We start from the raw sequence: 17,968 nt of genomic DNA, 5'->3' as shown, positions 1-17,968 counted from the left end.
ACTGGGTTAGTCCCAGCATCCCCAATCACTGAACTTCTGCTTTTTAAATGTAGTAAGAGCCACCTGGCAGAGATGTAGTGGTCCTGGAGCTAGGACAAGCCCAGGACTGCCCAGTCCCAGCTTGCACTGCCCGTGGGACTAACCCCACTGCAACTCTGCAGTTTAAATGTAGTAGGAGCCAGGCTGCCTGCAATGTTAGTCAGTCAGACTCCTAATCTGTTACTTGGTTTGGATTCTTTTTCTTGTTCCTCCCAGCCTGCTGTGTTGCTTCTGAGTGAGGGAAATAGAAATCTGAAAGGAAGAAAGGTTGTGCTGTAAAATTAATGTGGTTGACTGATCCAGTTTCTTTCACTGCAGTCGAGAGATGTGGCTGAGCCGGTGGATTGCTGTGTATGCCTTGCCAGTTCCCTTACATGTTCTCTGAGCTTTCCCCAGAGATGCATGCAGCTGGAGATGTCTCATTCATGGTTGCTTAGAAAAAAAAATCAAAATGTGTTCCCTGACAAATAAAAATGTTTCACTTCCTCTGGAGGCTCTAGAGGGCGGCATAAAAATAATGAAACCTGTGAGTCACTAAACATTGCCGGGCCAGCTGAGGAGGAACTGAGCCTCCCTTTTCCATTGAAGTTTGTGTGCTGTCACTACAGTCATTAATGCTCACTGTTTTATGGCCACTCACTGTAATATTGCCAAGAAAGAAAAAAGACAATTGGTCTTTCGGCTTGGAAATGCTGACTGCTTAGTAGGTGACATGTGATATTCCTTTAACACTTGAGCAGTGTTGTTTAAATTCTGAAGCAGCTCCTCCTCCACCTTTTCCTCCGAATCTTGGCAGCTTTCCTAACACAGAAGTTCCCTGGAGAGAGACTTACGGCAGCTTACAAACAGCTCCACCTAAGATACAAAGGTTAGGGTGGGCACATTTCCTGGTTGATGTAGGACTCTCCCTGCTGGATCCCCCTTTCATATATTAAAGGGTACTCTTTGCCTCAGTCTCTCTGCCTAGCTGCACACACCAGGGAAAGGAAGGACTCAGCTTATAAATGCTATGAGACCAGGCTGCTATGAGAGAGAGGGGTGAAATGTTCTCAGGTTAAAAATGTACATTGTAGTCCTGCTTTGCCATTTCCACAACAATTGACACCCCATCTGATGCTCTTTGAACATGGGAGGTGCCATGGAAGCATTACGTGATAATTATTATTACATTCCTAAACATCCCTGGGAGTCTGACGGGTGGGGGATATGAACCATAATTGTAAAAACAGTTACAGATCAATTCGGCTACCCCTCTGAGACTGTAAAAACAGTCTACCCCACAATGTCAGAATGAAGTGATGAACAGCACTATTGAAAGAATGGAGAACAGATGTTAGTCTGGTCCATGTTTATGTTTATCATCTTCAGCTATTTAGTTTTTTAAAATATTCCTTGAAAATCCTGCAGATCTTCAATTCTTCCTCTCTACAACCAGGGCTGTGAAAATAGGTAGTCTTCTGGTCAAGGCTCCAAGATACCTTGTTTCAGAGTCCATCCTATTACACTGTGTACTTTACAAATATATAGACACAATTATCCCCTTGCAAAGTAGGGTTTCCAGATGGTTTAATAAAAAATACTGAACACTTCCCCCCCCCCCCCCCAAAAAAAAAGGGGGACAAAATTCTGCTGGGGGGGGAGGGGAGACCAAAGTTGTTGAGCGCAAAAAACAAAGGATTCCGAGAGTTAAGCAAGAAAAAAATTAAATATTAAAACAGCATGTCTGCTTTCAGAGTGCCTGCAGAGTCAGAATAGAGATAGGAAGAGGGGAGAAGTTGAGCACTAAGACCCCTTGGTCTTTAGGCTTTTTGCCAGCATCAATTTTGTTTTATTGATCAAGCCAAAATGCAGCTTCCCTGTGGAACCAGGTAAGCAGGGGGGGCTGGGGGTGTCAGAGGCCAGGGGCTGGGCCCAGTTGCTGAGTGTGTTGTAGGGTTGCCAGCAGGGCCGCATTATGACTTTTGTGGGCCTTAGGCACTTTTGCCTTCGTGGACCCCTTCCTCCATTTAAAAAAAAAAAATATTTTTGATGTAACTTTAAATACTTCAACATTTTATTTTTTTTTCTGTTTTAGGCAAAATTTAATAGATTTTTGTGAGCTCTAAGTTTCATTTTTTTCTGATGTGAGAAAAAAATTAAAACATTTTCTTCGACCCTAAAAGTTCTTTTTTTTTCCTTCTGATTTTAAAAGATATTAAAACATTTTCATGGGCCCCTAAAAGTATCGTGGGCCCTAGGTACTGTGACTACTGGATAAGTCGGCTCTGGTTGCCAGGTGTCCGGTATTTTCGCCTCCTGGCCAGGAAAAGAAATCAGAAAATACCAGACATTTTAGGTGTCCGGTATTTTCTGATTTTTTTTTTACCGGACAGGAGGCTAAAATACCGGACTGTCCAGGTCAATACTGGACACCTGGCAACCTTGTTGCAAAGAGTTTATAATCTAAAAGGGCAAGTGATTCATTAAGGGTTATGGGCAATGATAATCAAATATAGATGATGTTGATACACCTATAAATTTGCATTTTTTCCTTATTTTAGATGGGTTAAGTCCCACTTTTCTTTACCTGCTCCTGAGTCTAGCCATCCTAAAATGGCTGGTTTCTTGTAGTAGTGACAACAGAGGTGAATCTAGAGAAGGACAAATTGCCTTACTCTTGTAGGAGACGGCTCCCAACCACCAATGTGTCTCACATGACAATGCATTACAGTGCCAACTGGACAGGCATTTTGAAGTGGGTGTTAGCAATAACCATTGGCAATAACAATTAGGAATATGTGCAACAGCTTCATTATGACATGGGTGGCTGGTTTTATCTGGTGTCTTTTAAATATGTCCTTCTAGAAAAGACCTAAGTGGAATAAAATTGTAGGGATATCTTCATTCTTTATCAGTTCTGTGTTTTAAGGACTGCTTTGAATCTGAAATTGAAGACTGACCTTTGCCCTTTTTAAAAGGCTTTGTCTATTCTAAAACTTGGGGTTTTGAGGGTTTTTTTGTTAAATACCATCCATACGATCTGTTTGCATGATATGATTCAGATGCTAGATATGCTGAACATTTTAATTGCAAGTCCCTTCTAGTCCAACTTAGTTGTCTTGATGATTGATCTATGCCACAATAACCAGAGTCTTAAAACAAAAATCCCTCTCCTGTTCTTGAAATATCTGTAGTCTGTTCTCTGAAATGCTGTCAATAATCAGACCTCCTGACAGCACCTTACTCATACTGTGTGAGAGTGAATGATAGAGGGGAGGCTGGAAAGTCTGTAGTGACTGATCTGTGAAGTGGTAGACCTTTCATTTTGACTTAACCTAAAGTCACATGCAGCTAGGTTTTAAGTTGATGGAATTCACCAGCACCTGAAATGTTTGGCTCTATTTCTGCCATTGATTTGAGTCCATCTGGATTGTTGTCATCTTTCCATTCTAGTCATGTTAGAAAACTAGGGCTTTGGCTAGAATTAAGCAGAGTTTAATTTTGTCACAGCTACATTCATCTCATAGACTGATTTATCTCTTAATCCTCAGTAGTTTGAAATCAGCAGTTTTTTCTCATCAGACGTAACATTCTGTCAGCAGACTGGCGAGCACTGCAAGTTTGTTCAAGTTGATGATGCTACCTTTCTCAGACCACACAATCAAACAAACAGACCAGCCTTCCTAGCTAAAGACCCTGTGTGAAGGCCGTAGATGAACATTTAAAGGACAGGGATTTGTGAGATGTTCCATTCGCACCTGGTTCCAGGGAGATTTAGGCTACATTTATAACTTGTGAGCTTTCTAAGATTCTGTGTGTGGTCAGAACCTAGACACGTGCCGAAGTGGGGGAGACTGGCTTTAAAGTTGCCGCAAGGCCATGACTCAACAGCTGGAGCATGTTCAAACATAACAGAGCAAGGTTTCTCTTTAATAGGAGGATGGAAATAGCAATGAAAAGGTTGGCATTTTAAAACTGCCAATGACAAGCTGAAACACATGAATCCACAGCAAAATAATCTTGAGGGTTTATTATTTTCTTTAAGATTTGAGCAAGTAGCAAACTATTCAGGCAGATGAAATGTGAGAGGATGGAAATCCAACAGTTCTTTGGGTCAGAAACCCTTTGATTTGTTTGTATTCTCCCCTTCCCCCATGTCCCCCCATTGTAATAGTTCCATTTAGGAAAAAAGTCAGGGTAAGAAAGCTATTAACTTTGAAGCTGTTTGAATGTGCCATATTAAGACGTACAGAATACCAATTCTTATGGACCAAAAGGGGAAGAGATATTCATAAGTACAGTGCTGGTATTCTGATGAAGCGCTGCCTGCAGATGCTTAATAAGGGTAAGTGTAATATCCTGAAGTCATTTTAAATGGAATGAACATCTAACAAATTATGTGGCAGTTCAACAAATAGTTCAAAGAGGAGACACTAGAATTTTCATACTTGTGTATTAAATAGTTTAAGGTATTTGAAATTAGATATGTTAGTAAAGTGCTTTAAACATAGAAGGTGATATTGTAAGTGGCAAGTAAAATGTTGTTAAATGTAAGAAATTATTGTAGGTTGATGTGTTAGCTATTCGCTTACATTAAAATGCAGCAAAATCTTCTGACCAGGTGAGTTAGGAAAAATGCTCATTGTAGACAAAAAGACAAGGTAAGAAATATAGTCAAAGTAGGGCATTAGAAGTGCCTGTAAATACTAAATATCATCTGACTTCAGCTAACAGAACTGATGGTTTAACTCATTTAAATAGGTCCTTGCCGTTTAATGGTGGAGGAGCCAAAGATTCATTCTATTGCCATTACCATTCTTTACCCTCAGATTAATTATTCTAATTGCGATGTTAGCCTGGATATTTAAAATACTTTGATCTGTACCTTTTCATGCCACATGTGAATGTGTGTGTAAAACCCTGGCAAACTGTGCAAATTAGATACCACTGGTGTCTTTGTAAAAGTAAAGAACAAAAGCATTCTTAAAGCTGCTGGGAATTGCTGCCCACAGTGACCTTGAGCACTTTGTGGGGCCAGCAAGTGTTTAAGAGTTGGAAGACCCCAATGGATGTAAAGCAATGACGTAAATTACTGCTAAGTCAGGATGCCAGTTGCTCTGAGTGATATTTCAGGTCGATTGATGTGTGTCTGGGTTTGTCTGCAAGATCCAGGGATAGTAATATATTCCTTGGTGGATTTAAAAAACAGGATTTAAACAACAGCTGGTAGTCTGGGGACCACGCTTTGAAAAACACCTAATTGGGGAACAGTTCTCTGCCAACCTGCTGTACATAGAGAAATTTTTCCTTCTCTTAAGTTCATTCCCCTTTTACCACATAGGTCACATTCAATTGTCATGTGTCTTTGTTTTAAAAAGGGAGTTCCTCTCATTCCAATGCCAGCATCCACCTGAAGTTCTGACCTATTATTAGCATCTTAATTTTTTGCACAGCAACCAGTTGTTATGCCATAAAATACTGCAGCAAAAGCAAATTAATATGCAGCTTTTATGCAACTAACGATATTAATAATATTTTCCCACAGGCATCAAGTCCTTACATACATAAATGTTTATAGGGGTCTTTAAGATACCATGAGCCTTAACTTAGGAAATATAAGAAGAAAACATCCAGTCCTTTCTATTAGTGACATGGTTGGAGCCCAGCCATATCTAGCCTTGACATGACTGGATTGAGTTATGAATCGTTTGTAATGACCAGAAATGTACTTTCCTGGCCTCTGTAAAATCCTTACAAGGCATAATTTTATGTTAGAATTTAAACAAAGAATAATGTAACAAGCTGATCTCTGACTTGTATTACTCTGAGGGAAGACTTGCCTATTGTATTGAGCCAGACTTTGGTTATATTCTCATATGGTGTCTCTTGTTTGTTGAGAGCTGGGGGATTTCCTTTTTATTTTCTGCTTTACTTGGTACAGATGAAGGAATATAACAGGCGGCACCTCCTATATTATGAATATGAATAATTAAATAATCTGCCTATATTGTAAACTTATCTATTTTAGCTTGATGGTCTTACTTCCCCTCCTTAAAAGCAAACAAACAAAAAAACCCAACAACTTGTGATACTAGAAGGGAAAGAGATTTAATTTGACCCGTCAAAATTCGCTTTTCAAAAATTTACTTTTAGTTTAAACATCCCTCTCCTATGGGAACAATATATAGTTATTTATAGTTTCTAAAAGATCTTAACTTTGATTTCCTAGTTTTTTGAAGTTATGAGTGACTTACTGTAATCTGATTGGATTTATTTGCTCACACCACTGTATCTAGTAGTTTTTACCTTTCTTTCTGGCTTTCCGCTGTTAATTGACTTAATTGGTATACGAAAATGAGGATAGAAAGTTGAAAGGTGTTTTTTATGGACCATTGAAAGGCACACTAAACATTTTAAAATCCTAATAACTTGGGCCCAAATTTTCAAATTAAATTGGTTAAGATTAGGCAACTAAACAAGTGAGTTGATTGTTAGCTGTGCTGATCACCCCCTGAAATTAATGGGAACTGAGTGCACTCAGCAACTTTGATAATTAGTACATTTTTATTTAAATTGCCCAGCCTGGATTTGAATGCCTGTACTAAATTAAGTTTGAAAAATAAGAAGTGCCTTATTTTTAAAAAATGTCTGAAATGTTCTGATGCTAAAATTTAATTTTCACCATCTATGCTGCTTTATTTTTTTCAATTTTATGAACTTGGACAAAGAGCATGCTTCCTTTTCTCCCAAACTTCATCTAGTCATTTTCAGGTTCTCCTGCAATATCAAGCCTGCTAGAATGTTTAGGTTGCACACACTACAGGAGAGACTGTGTATTGGCATGACCCATTTCTACTGCAGTTTTCTCTTGGTCTCAGGTTTTACAAAAAGCTTATTTCTATAGAGTGCATTTTTGGCCTGATAGTCCTGGAGTACCATGCGTTCGGACTTAAGTAATGACAGCAGGCGGCTACTAGAGAGCTAGTAACTCTACTTGAATAGATGGTAACTAGTGAGCACTGAGCACCAGCTAACAGAGTGCCTGTAAAATGGAGACATAATACCTCGTTAAGTTAAGTTGGAATTTTTGCTCCACTGAAGGGGGGGAAACAGAAAAGATTTAAATCTGCCTTCCTGATAGTAGTTAGTAATGACTTACATGGAGGCGGAAAGCCCAGACTCCCCCCCCCCCCCCTTCCCGTTGTGGTTATGGTTTTCTGATCAGTGTGCGGAGGCAGCTCAGCAGCACTCAAAGCTATGTGGTATTTAGCTGCCGAGCGCTAGATTTGACTCAGCAGCCTAGAAGGTACAGCACTACATGCATGGGAAATGTCACTGTTATTCATTACAACCAATGCAGTCAATTCCCAGATAAGCCAAAGGGGCAAGAGAGGGTTCAAGGAAAATTGTTTACTTTTGGAGATAATGTGTTTGAAGGCAAGTTCACTGTTTGCTGTCAGAGCTATCTGGCTCACTGAAAGAGCAGTTCATACTTTTGCCTATTAAAATGCTATTTGCTCAAAATACAATCCAGTTTGCTCTCTGCCAGGAAGGCAGTTTATAAACTTTGTTCTATTTATCAGCAGAGTTAAACAGTTAAAAATATCTTGGCAGAAAATCGGTGTAAAAGCATCATAGATTTTTTGAGCCTTCTGTTTTTCAGACACTCATGAATCTTTAAAAAAAAAAAAAAAAAAGTTGATTTCCACAATGAAAAATGTGTCCTCCCATGAGGGAACTACTTTACTTAGTCTTCTAATTAAAATGCTTTAGGGTGTACTCATCTGGAAGCAATGTGTACTGCTTGTGTTTTAATGGTCCTCCCTGAGATGCAGGTCACTGTTTGAACTTAAACCCTTTGGAGATATCAAGATCCACGTTTTTGGGGAAACTATTCATACAAAATCATTCAAAGGCCATGTGTCCTAGGGGACAGACAAATGGCCTGGAATTCAAGAGACTTTGGTTCTATTCCCTGCATTGCCATGAGCTTGCTGAGTGACTTTGGGCAAGTCACTTCCTGTGCGAAATAGGGGTAATGATTTTGCCATTCTTTCTAAAGCACTTTGAGATCTACTGATTAAAAAGCACCCCTCAAAGATGATATTCTTATTCTTCTGTTCCTCATATAGTAAAGGAAAAGCCATTCCCTCTGCCTTTAAGCTTAGCTGTGTCTGTGGTGAAACAGAGAATGGTGGTAGTTACTATACTTGGAAGTATAGTGATAGTTCACACTATCCTATATATATTTATCAGCGCTGATTTGTATTTCACAGTCTGCTTTTCTAGATGATTTTGTAGCATACCCTGCCTGTCCCCAAGAAGTCTACTCCAGCTTAATAGTGCATCTGTGCTTCTTTCCAGATTCTCAGCGCTCCCATCTCTCATCTTTCACCATGAAGTTGATGGACAAGTTTCATTCACCAAAAATAAAGCGAACACCATCAAAGAAAGGGAAACAGGTCGACCTGACAGTGAAAACATTGGAGAAGCCAGTGAACAAAGTAAGCATATGAATTGCACTATCTTCATTTGACGCAGTCTTGCCTGTTCCCCCGCCTGTTGAATAGTCTGTACTGTAACTATACTGAAATCTGCTGCTCTGGCAATGTTGCTCTCAGTTCATGGAGCTGTGTTTCTGTCAAAAAAAAGTTTGCAGTTTCCTGAAGTACTCTTCAGAATTCCTTTCCAGAGGAACCTTATAGATGGTCCTTTGTAGGTAGTATATTTGACTAGAGACAAGGTCAGCTGACATACATAATTTTCCTTTTGAGATCTTGATGTTCCTTCCATAGCATTGAAATGACTCATTATGGAATGTAGTTTATGGCCTGACATTCCCTCCCCAGACACAAATGCCCTATAGTGCACTTATAACTTCTAAATAACTGCTTGACTTCAGGGTGTGTTCAATTAAAATGCAAGCAGGCCCTTGAAGCCAGTCCAAAGATGTCCTCAATCTCTGGTGTCCTCAACAGAGCATGTCAAACAGATGTATCCAAACAGCTGCTGACTTTTTTAGCTCACTCTTCCTCAAACCTAAACTTGTATTTCAAACCTTATAAATTGCTGTTGAGACACTAATCCAGTGGCACCTTACCACCTCTTCAAACTTGAGTTGTTTATTCCTAATAAGGTACAGTAGGATTTGTACAATGGGGTTGAATGGTGTCTAGAAATGAGATAAAGTAAATGTATCCTTGTGCTCTACATCATCATGGGGAAGACTTTGGCTTTCATTTTCTGGGCTGGATTTTGCAGTGGAAAGGTGGGTGTCTGCATATTCGGAAATTGCTCACGTTCAGGGGTTCTCAAACTTCATTGCACCACGACCCACTTCTGACAATAAAAATTACTGCATGACTAAAGTGCAGCTTCTTCATTGAGTGCTTGCTCATGTCCATTCAACGTAAGTGTGCTTGCTCACCACAGGCCCAGATGCCGGAAGATTTTTCCCTCAGCAATATCCGTAGGATCTTTTACACTAAGCCCTGTAATGGTCTTAGGGCTGATATGCCTCTTCCCCAAGCCTTGGAGCTGCTGCAGCCTGTGGAGGTAGGGGGCACCTCTCTCCGCCAGCCTCAGCACTGAGCTTCCACAGAGAGGTCAGAGGGGCACCTCTTCACCATCCCCATCGTAGAGCTGCTCCAGGTCATGTGGCCAGCAGGGAAGTGGCCAGCGCAGCAGGTCTGGCTCCAAGCAGGGAGACCCTGGGGCCGGTATGCTGTCTCCGCCCTGCCGGCAAGAGCAGCGTGTGTGGCACCACAGAGCCTCAACTCCCGGCCCCAGGATACCTGCTGCCCATTTCTGGGGCACAGCATGGAGCCCCAAGACAGGCCGGCACCTGCCAGCATGCCTTAGTGCTGCTGTCCAGGTAGGCCCGAGCCCCAACCCTCTGCCCATGCTGAGTCTCCTCCCTCCCTACCCAAACCCCTCTCCTGCACCCCAAATCCCTCATCCCCAGCCTCACCCTGAATTCCCCACCCCCAGTCCAGAACTTGTATCCCTTCCAGATCCCAACGCCCAAACCTGGAGTTTCCCTCTTGCATCCCAAAACCTTCATCTGCAGCTCCACCCCAGAGCCAGAACTCCCAGCCAGAGCCATTGAACCTCAACCCTCTGTCCCAGCCCCAGGCTCCTCAACTTCAGCCCCACGCTAGAGCCTGCATCCCCAATTGGAACCCTCACACTCCTGCACCCCAACCCCCGGCCTCAGGTCTGAGCCTCCTCTCACACTCAGAACCCCTTGTCCCCACTCCCACCACATGAATTGTGCAATGTGGTGCTTGTAACATGTCACCGCCACATTGATGCACATAACATTCATTCTTCTCTGGGGTGGGAAAAATTAGAGAGGACACTGCTGCATGGCCCTGAGGCTGGGGAGGAGGAACCAATGCCCCAGCTTCACCGCCATGGGCAAGGAGTCTATAACCTGAGCCCTGTCACCCATAGCCAAAGTCATCGGGATTTGGCTTTAGCTACAGGTGGTGGGACTTGGGCTTCAACTTTAGCCCCGGGCCCCACCAAATTTAAATCAGCTGCGGATGGTGAGCTGATTCAAACGGGTCGCAATCAGCTTTGGGGTCTTGAACCACAGTTTGAGAACCGCTGTGGATTCACAACAGACTGTTAAGGAGAGAGGATGTCTAGTTCGAGTGTTATGTCCTCCACTGAGAGGAGGAATTCTAAACAGGTGAAATAAAGAGGGTTTTCTTTGGTTCTCACTCCTCCTCAGAGAGAGACACAAAAAGAATGGACTTGTACCTGCCCTCTTGTTGAGAAAAGGGTACGTACAACCTATTACTAGAGAGAGATGGGGGCAACAGGTTTACGATCATCCTTAGGAGCTGCCTTGCTAAGATGAAATTTTATTACTACTTTCTTGATGCCCTGCAGCCCAGAAAGTGCACATTATCATGCAGATCCGAAATTGTACAGATACCAAAGAAATTGATAGCAACACAGAAGAATCCAAACCAGTAAATGTTGTCTTAAAAAAAGCAACCATCTGCCAAGTTTCCGCTTTGAATGAATATAATGGCCACGGCAAAATGGGGGTTTATTATGGAGCTCTGACATTAAATTCTATGATGAATTTTTTTACTTTTGGTGTCTGTGATAGCACAAAAAAATCTTTGTTTTTCCTCAATTGAGGCTTTTCATTGGTGGGCAGGACAGGGGGAAGTGGGATAAGTGAGAATACTGAGCAGAAGAAGTTGTACTGAAAGTAAATTTGATATTAGGGAGCAGAACATGACTAATAACACAATATGGTCTGTTCCACAATTTTTTTTAAATTGTCTAGGAATCCTCCTTAGAGATTATAATGTTTTATTTCCAGGAAAGTTAATACATAGTGACTACTTCAAAGAGTTATTGTATAGAGCATTTTTTAGTTCTATGTACAACCCAACAAGCTGTTCACTGGGAGAATGTGTGCTATTTTTTTTTATTGATTGATGTAAAACAGTGACATAGTCTTTCCTTTTAATTGCTATCTGACCACAAAGAGATTAGTCCAATTGGAAATAGATAATATATATATTTGCATTTGAATGAAAGGCAAATTTCTTCTTCTGCATTATTTCCCTCAAAATGCTTAAAGAAAGCAACTCACCAGAAATCTGCTGAAGATATAAAAATATTTGTTTCAAATCCAGGTGCTGGAAATTGCATTTATGAGGAAAATAAATCTTGCTTGAAGTCATTGCTCAGTAGGAAAGACTGCTCAGTTGCTGTTCATGTTGCGTAAATTGGCTATTATTGGTCTGCATTTAAACTGTAAACTTTGTGACTTGTGAAATGTTGATCTCTGATTTAGTTCTAATCCCTTTTAATTATGGTCTCTAGCTAATTGATTAGTTCTGTGGTAGCCAACTGATTAGCTTTGTGGGGGAAGGAAAGGGTGCCACTGGGTCATTATGACAGAGTTTAGATGAAATACAAGGAGAAGCTGATGAGAGATTTTCCTAAGCTACATGCTATCAAAAGACAAACCACTGAGTTGGTTTCGTATCCATGCTTGTACTATTATTTCTTTAAATCTGGGGGTTAAATATTATTGTACACACTTACAGTAGATAATCTAGCTCAAATAGAAGCAACAGTACCAACAGATTAACTGTAAATTCAATAACATAGCAAAAACCTATCCATGCATTCAAAGGATGGTTTATTCCAGATCTAATAGTCAACTAGTCTCAGAGGGGTAGCCATGTTAGTCAGTAACTTTAAAAATGAGTAGTCCTGTGGCACCTTAGAGACTAACAAAAATATATAGAATCATGAGCTTTCATGGGTAAAACCCACCTCATTAACATGGGTGCTACAACTGACAGGTGGTTCTTTTGTTATTTCTACTCCAATTCATCTGATGAAGTGGGTTTTACTCATGAAAGCTCATGATTCTGTATATTTTTGGTAGTCTCCAAGGTGCCACAGGACTACATGTTGTTTCTAATACAGGTTGAACCTCTCTAGTCCAGCACTCTTACGGGAGGGATAGCTCAGTGGTTTGACCATTGGCCTACTTAAACCCTGGGGGGTGAGTTCAATCCTTGAGTGGGCCATTTAGGGATCCTGGGACAAATCTGCTAGGGATGGTACTTGGTCCTGCCGTGAGGGCAGGGGACTGGACTCCATGACCTTTCAAGGTCCCTTCCAGTTCTGAGAGAGAGAATTTTGCATACAGCAAGAGGTCAATATTGTCTAGCAGCATTACCAGCACTTCTGCTGCTTACTGGACTGTTAGAGGACATTTGGGGTAAATTAGAACTAAATAACAGCATAGAACACTGAGAGGCAGGACCGGTGGCTGTAAACAAACTTTATGGGACTGCAGGAAACTTGGCCAAACCCATGAAAAGTGGATATCCGGCTAACTAAAATAATTCCGGATGACAGATGTTTCTGGACCAGAGAGTGCAAGACGAGAGAGTTTCAAGCTGTAGTGAACTGAATGCTGTCACTGGCCTATTAGTTCTATATAGGTTCTTAGACTGTACTCATCACCAAAGTATCTGAGTGCCTAACCCTTTTTGGGTCAGCTGTATCTCATACATAATGCATTTGTAATGATTATTTAAGGGAAACTTTCCAGAATCATGCAGTGATATATCTGCATGTGTGAGTCAAATGAGGGGGTGGAGGAATGTATTGGTTTGGCTGAGTAGTAAATCCATCTAATTTAATGCCCCAAATGGAAATTGCTGGATCAAGTGGAATTGCTGTTTTAGTAAATCTGGCTGTTGTAGATCTGCTCTCCTGCCAGTATAAGGTCACCCCTGGGGCGGGTCCATCACAAGTGGAATTTGAAATAAGAGCTTCATTCAAGTTCCATACAGCAATCTGGATAGGGACCACTACTCACCCATCTTAGCTGTAGGAATGTTTGTTCAATGGGCCTCAGCTAGAGCTCATAATGCCTTGCAGCATTTAGACGTTTTAGGTGTGTTAATCAATATTCATCCCACCAGCTCTCTCTTTATACATCATTGCCCATTATTCCTTGTCTCTAGATTTATAATTAACCCCGGAGGAGGCAGAGTTTCCGTCATTTGTTTTGGGCTCGTGCTGGACTGTTCAGTCTTCTGAGTGTCAGGTTGATAGATTTGGCTTCATATTCTTCACATGAAGTTGATCTCTTGTTCAAGCCTTCTGCATACCAACCAGTATGACAGTATGATCCCTTATGCCTTGTGCAATGAAGTTTACAGAATCGGTCAGAAAAGGCTATCCTTGTCAACCGATCCCTGTCTAGACTGCCACTTTTTGCCGGCAAAGTGCCACGTCGGCAAAAAGCAGTGGCCATTTCTATTCAAATGAAGCACGGGATATTTAAATCCCCGCTTCATTTGCAATAGTGATGTGCCTAACCTACATCCCTCTGTCGGCAGAGGGGTGTAGTTTAGACACACCCTAAAAGTGCTATATAAGAGGTATTATAATAATAAAAGTTTGTGCTAGAATTTGCTTGGCTACAAACATGAATACTATAATATACAGGCAGTCCTCGGGTTACGTACAAGATAGGGACTGTAGGTTTGTTCTTAAGTTGAATTCATATGTAAGTCAGAACTGGTACATATTGTAGGGGAAACTCTAGCCAAACATTTCTCCAGAGCTCAGTTTTATTCTCCCACACCTCACTTCCCTCAGTCCTTTATTCTCAAGCTGAGGTGTCTGCTGAGAAAAGCCGCTCCGCGTCTCCCTGGTCTGCTTTGGGGGGGCACTAGCTTCGCGTCTCCCTGGTCTGCTGGGGGGAAGCAGCTAGTGCAGGGTTGCCTTACCCTGTTTGTAAGTAGGGATCCGATGTAAGTCGGATCCATGTAACCCAGGGACTGCCTGTACACTGACATTTAAGCTTGCCTTCTGCCTTAATGAGGTACATTGGAACAGCAGCTGAAATAAAGTTAAGGGATTGAGTTCATGTTACTAGCCAGTGCTGTTTATGAATAGATCATCTGAAGAAGTATGGTCCGCTGGCCCTGTTTTTCAGGAAAGCTGCAGTTTAACAGCTGAAGAGACATGGGGAGGACACAATACCCATAGGTCATTAATTCTTGAAGCTGAATTAGCTGAAGGGATAATGGATGAAACCTGACTCTGTTAAGCTCTCTGCTCCTTTACTAGCAATGTTCAGTGTTAATTTAGATTTTCCTCTCAGGAATTTCCTGCCAGTATTGATAGACCCTTAGGCAGGCTCTGGCAAACTTTAAAAAATATCCTTTACCAGAACTCTATTAAACTGTCATATGCCACTTCTGAATTTCCTTTTCCAAATAGCTACATGCCAGGATGTTGGAGGCATTCTCTAAGTGTTTTTTTTTTTTTAGTTGATCCCTTCGTTCCTTCCCAGTTTGTTCACTGATGCCAAAATCTCACATTTGTGTGTGATAGTTCATCCTCATGGGAAAATGAATAATTTCTTTCTGTCCAGCAGTATTGCTGAGTGAATAGGACTTTTTATTTATGAATGAAAGGCCTGAGCCCTTACTCACATGAGTAGTGCTATTGAAGTTACTTGGGATAGGGCTAGACACATATTTATTATTGTAAATATCAATAATGGAAATGAAAAATATAGGAACTTGGTTTTGATCATATCTGTATTGGGGTTTGCCTGATTGATTAATTCTCTCGCTTTTTTCATTATGTAACTATTTGCACTAAAATGACTCAAAGTAACATTTTTCAAAAGCACCTAAGCCCCATTTTCACAAGCAACAAAATAATTCTGGCTTCTGATTTCCAATGAAACCCAATGGAGCTTAGGCTCTTTAATCACTTAGGTTTGACAATTTTACCTGCAATACGTTTGCAGTTCTGTTTCATTTCCATGATGTCACTACATTGCATCTTTTTTTCTATTATTAAATCCCACATAAGGAAAGAAAAGCAAGGTTTAAAGAAAAGAGTTACCACCAAACCGTTGGTCACTTGAAAATAACTTTTGTTTTATGATTTAAAAATAGAGCTCACACAATGTTTTTATCCCCTTTCTTAATTAAAGCAAATAGAGTTGTAATCAATGGGGAAAAATCCCATCTGTTATCATATCCTTCCTTGAACCGTTCTTGCCATCTGCTCTTAGCACATGTGCATGTCTCACCTGGAAAGTACAGGCTCTCTTTATCTTTGCTGACACCAAAGCAGTGTGGTGATAATTCATCAATAAGGTAGGAGCTTTGTTTAAAAAAAATCTTTGCTATGAATAAATGAGAGCCTGATTATCTTCCTAGGAGAAAAAGGATTAAACTTGGGAAAGTTTGTGGAGAGGACTTTGTGTGTCTCTAAAGCAGAAGGTACATCATTGTTGGTTTCTCTGTATAGCAGGTGAATTAAAATAACTTCCTTTAAAAAAAAAAGACATTTTGTAATCTCTTCCTTTCTGACCCCCATTTTTTTTCCTTTAGAATTTAAGTAGGCTTGAGGAGCAGGAAAAGGAGGTTGTAAGTGCGTTGCGCTACTTTAAAACCATTGTGGACAAAATGGCAATTGACAAGAAAGTACTGGAGATGCTGCCAGGTTCAGCGACTAAAGTGCTGGAGGCTGTCGTAAGTCTTGTCCAAATAGAGCCACAGATTCAGCAAAGGTGAGTTTCCCTTGGGTGGGAGATTATGATGGGGGGCGGGATGTCAAGCAATTTGAAACGTCTGAAAAATCATGGCACACAAGTGGCATGAAATGCTGCTCTTTAGTAAAAAGTGGCCAATTTACAAAGCACTTTTCAAACAAGGTCTGAAGACAAGGTCCCTGCTGCAGAGAGATCACAGTTTAAAGTAGATAAGAAAAAACAGATATTGGACAGCGGTTCAGGAAAGAGAGAGCAAAAAGAGTTGATTTGTGGGAAGAAGAAATGATTGATTCCTAGAAGTGAGTTGGAAATGGCAGAGGACAGGGATGTGGGGCATGATTCCAAATATCAGAGACTTTCAGTGGAAAAAAGTTCTTTGCTAGGTAGCAGGCAGCTGACATTCAAAGAGATTGTGTATCAGATGCCGTGCTCTCACTGTGGCTAGTGACATTTGCAAGCCAAAATCAGTAAGAGCAGACAGCATTTAGTGAAAAGTGAACATCACCTCAAAGTAATTCCTTCATGGGTGATATTCGTCCGCCTCTGTATTAGAAAAGTCTTCGACAGAAATTGTAAATTACTCATTTGGACTTCTTTGAGTTAAATTTAGACCAACTGTAAGAAGATGCAACTCTGTTGACTTAAGAAGAGTACATGTTCTGAATTCATCCCAATGTGTGCGCTCCTCTTTAGGTTTTCTGTGACTCAGTTCTGCATTAAGGACTTATTCACTAGTCCAGAAGAAATCTAGTGGCTTGCCAAGGCCACTAGTTGAGCTTGGATTATAAGAACTGTGGACTCTTCAAGCCATAGCCCACACGTCTAGGCCTGCTAGATCACATCATTTTCCAGACTTCTGGAGACCCTGCTTAAAATACAAACTTCAACAAATCCCCTGTTAAATGAAGTTGTATAAACAAAACAGCACAAAAATATATTGGAAAATAAAAGCCCTTGAAGATTTCATGCTGTTCTTGTTAGGGATGTCAATGTGAGGTTAACTATACTATTAACCAATAAGCCTAGGCAGCGGAGGGGGTGGGGGTGGGGGGCAGTGGTCAAGAAGGCTGCCACAAAGCAGCCTCTGTCCGAACTCCCCGTGTACAGAGGCTGCTCTGCATCCCACAGAGCAGCCTCTGTCCGTGGTGCAGCAGGCAGCTGGTCTGCACAGGGAACTAGTTTTTAAATGGTTCCTTTCATGGACCGGCTCCCCCTGCCACTCTGCACTGCAGCTTCCAATACAGAGGCAGCAGTGTGGGGCGGCAGGGGGTTCCCTGGGAGTGGGGTCAGGAACATACTGGCTGCTGCCCCTGTCCCCAGGGACAATTGAACCACTAAGATTTCATGTGGTTACACGACTATTCAATTACCTGAAATCAAACATCCCTAGTTCTTGTATATTTTCCCACTGCATACCTTCAAGTGCAGCTACTTTTTCATATGGGATACTTCTTTGCTTTTATTTTCAAAAGTATTTTTGAAAAGCTGTCCAATTGAACTATTGCAGCTACCACTCGTGAAACTTCAGCTGCTGAGGAGTCCCAGAGGCTGGCAAGGAAATAAATGTGATGTAATATTTAGAGATGAAAAAGTGAGCCACACTCGAAAGCCAGCCACAGTAAAGTGGTGGTATTCTGCTGAGAGCCTTCAGTATCTAGGGTTTAGCTGGGTTTAGTGAGGGAGGAATATCTGAGGAAGAATTGACTTAATTTAGAGTTAGAGCAAAACAGAATTTGACACTTGGTTATTAACTTCTGCTAGTTTAGGGAAGGTGTCACTCCTGTATGAGGGAACATGGACTAAATCTGTCCTTATTTTCATAAATCAGGCACAGTAAAAACCTTGTGGAAGGAACAGGACATCTGGTAGGGG

General features: G+C 41.2%; 1 protein-coding gene across 8 annotated transcripts in view; it reads left to right on the top strand.

The window, feature by feature from the left end:
* Window positions 1-17,968, top strand: part of RAPGEF1 (Rap guanine nucleotide exchange factor 1) — a 151,991-nt gene that overhangs the window by 52,653 nt on the left and 81,370 nt on the right. For all 8 annotated transcript variants that reach the window (XM_075905548.2, XM_075905547.2, XM_075905550.2 and 5 more), the window contains exons 2-3: window positions 8,383-8,522; window positions 15,936-16,114. In XM_075905548.2, the coding sequence (XP_075761663.2) occupies window positions 8,383-8,522; window positions 15,936-16,114 (319 nt within the window). The remainder of the gene's footprint in view (window positions 1-8,382; window positions 8,523-15,935; window positions 16,115-17,968) is intronic.

This window comes from Pelodiscus sinensis, chromosome 23 (assembly GCF_052426305.1).
Source record: "Pelodiscus sinensis isolate ZL-2025 chromosome 23, ASM5242630v1, whole genome shotgun sequence".
NCBI classification, from domain to species: Eukaryota; Metazoa; Chordata; order Testudines; family Trionychidae; genus Pelodiscus; species Pelodiscus sinensis.
Note: the sequence above shows the minus strand (reverse complement) of the source record. Positions and strands in the feature narration are given on the sequence as shown.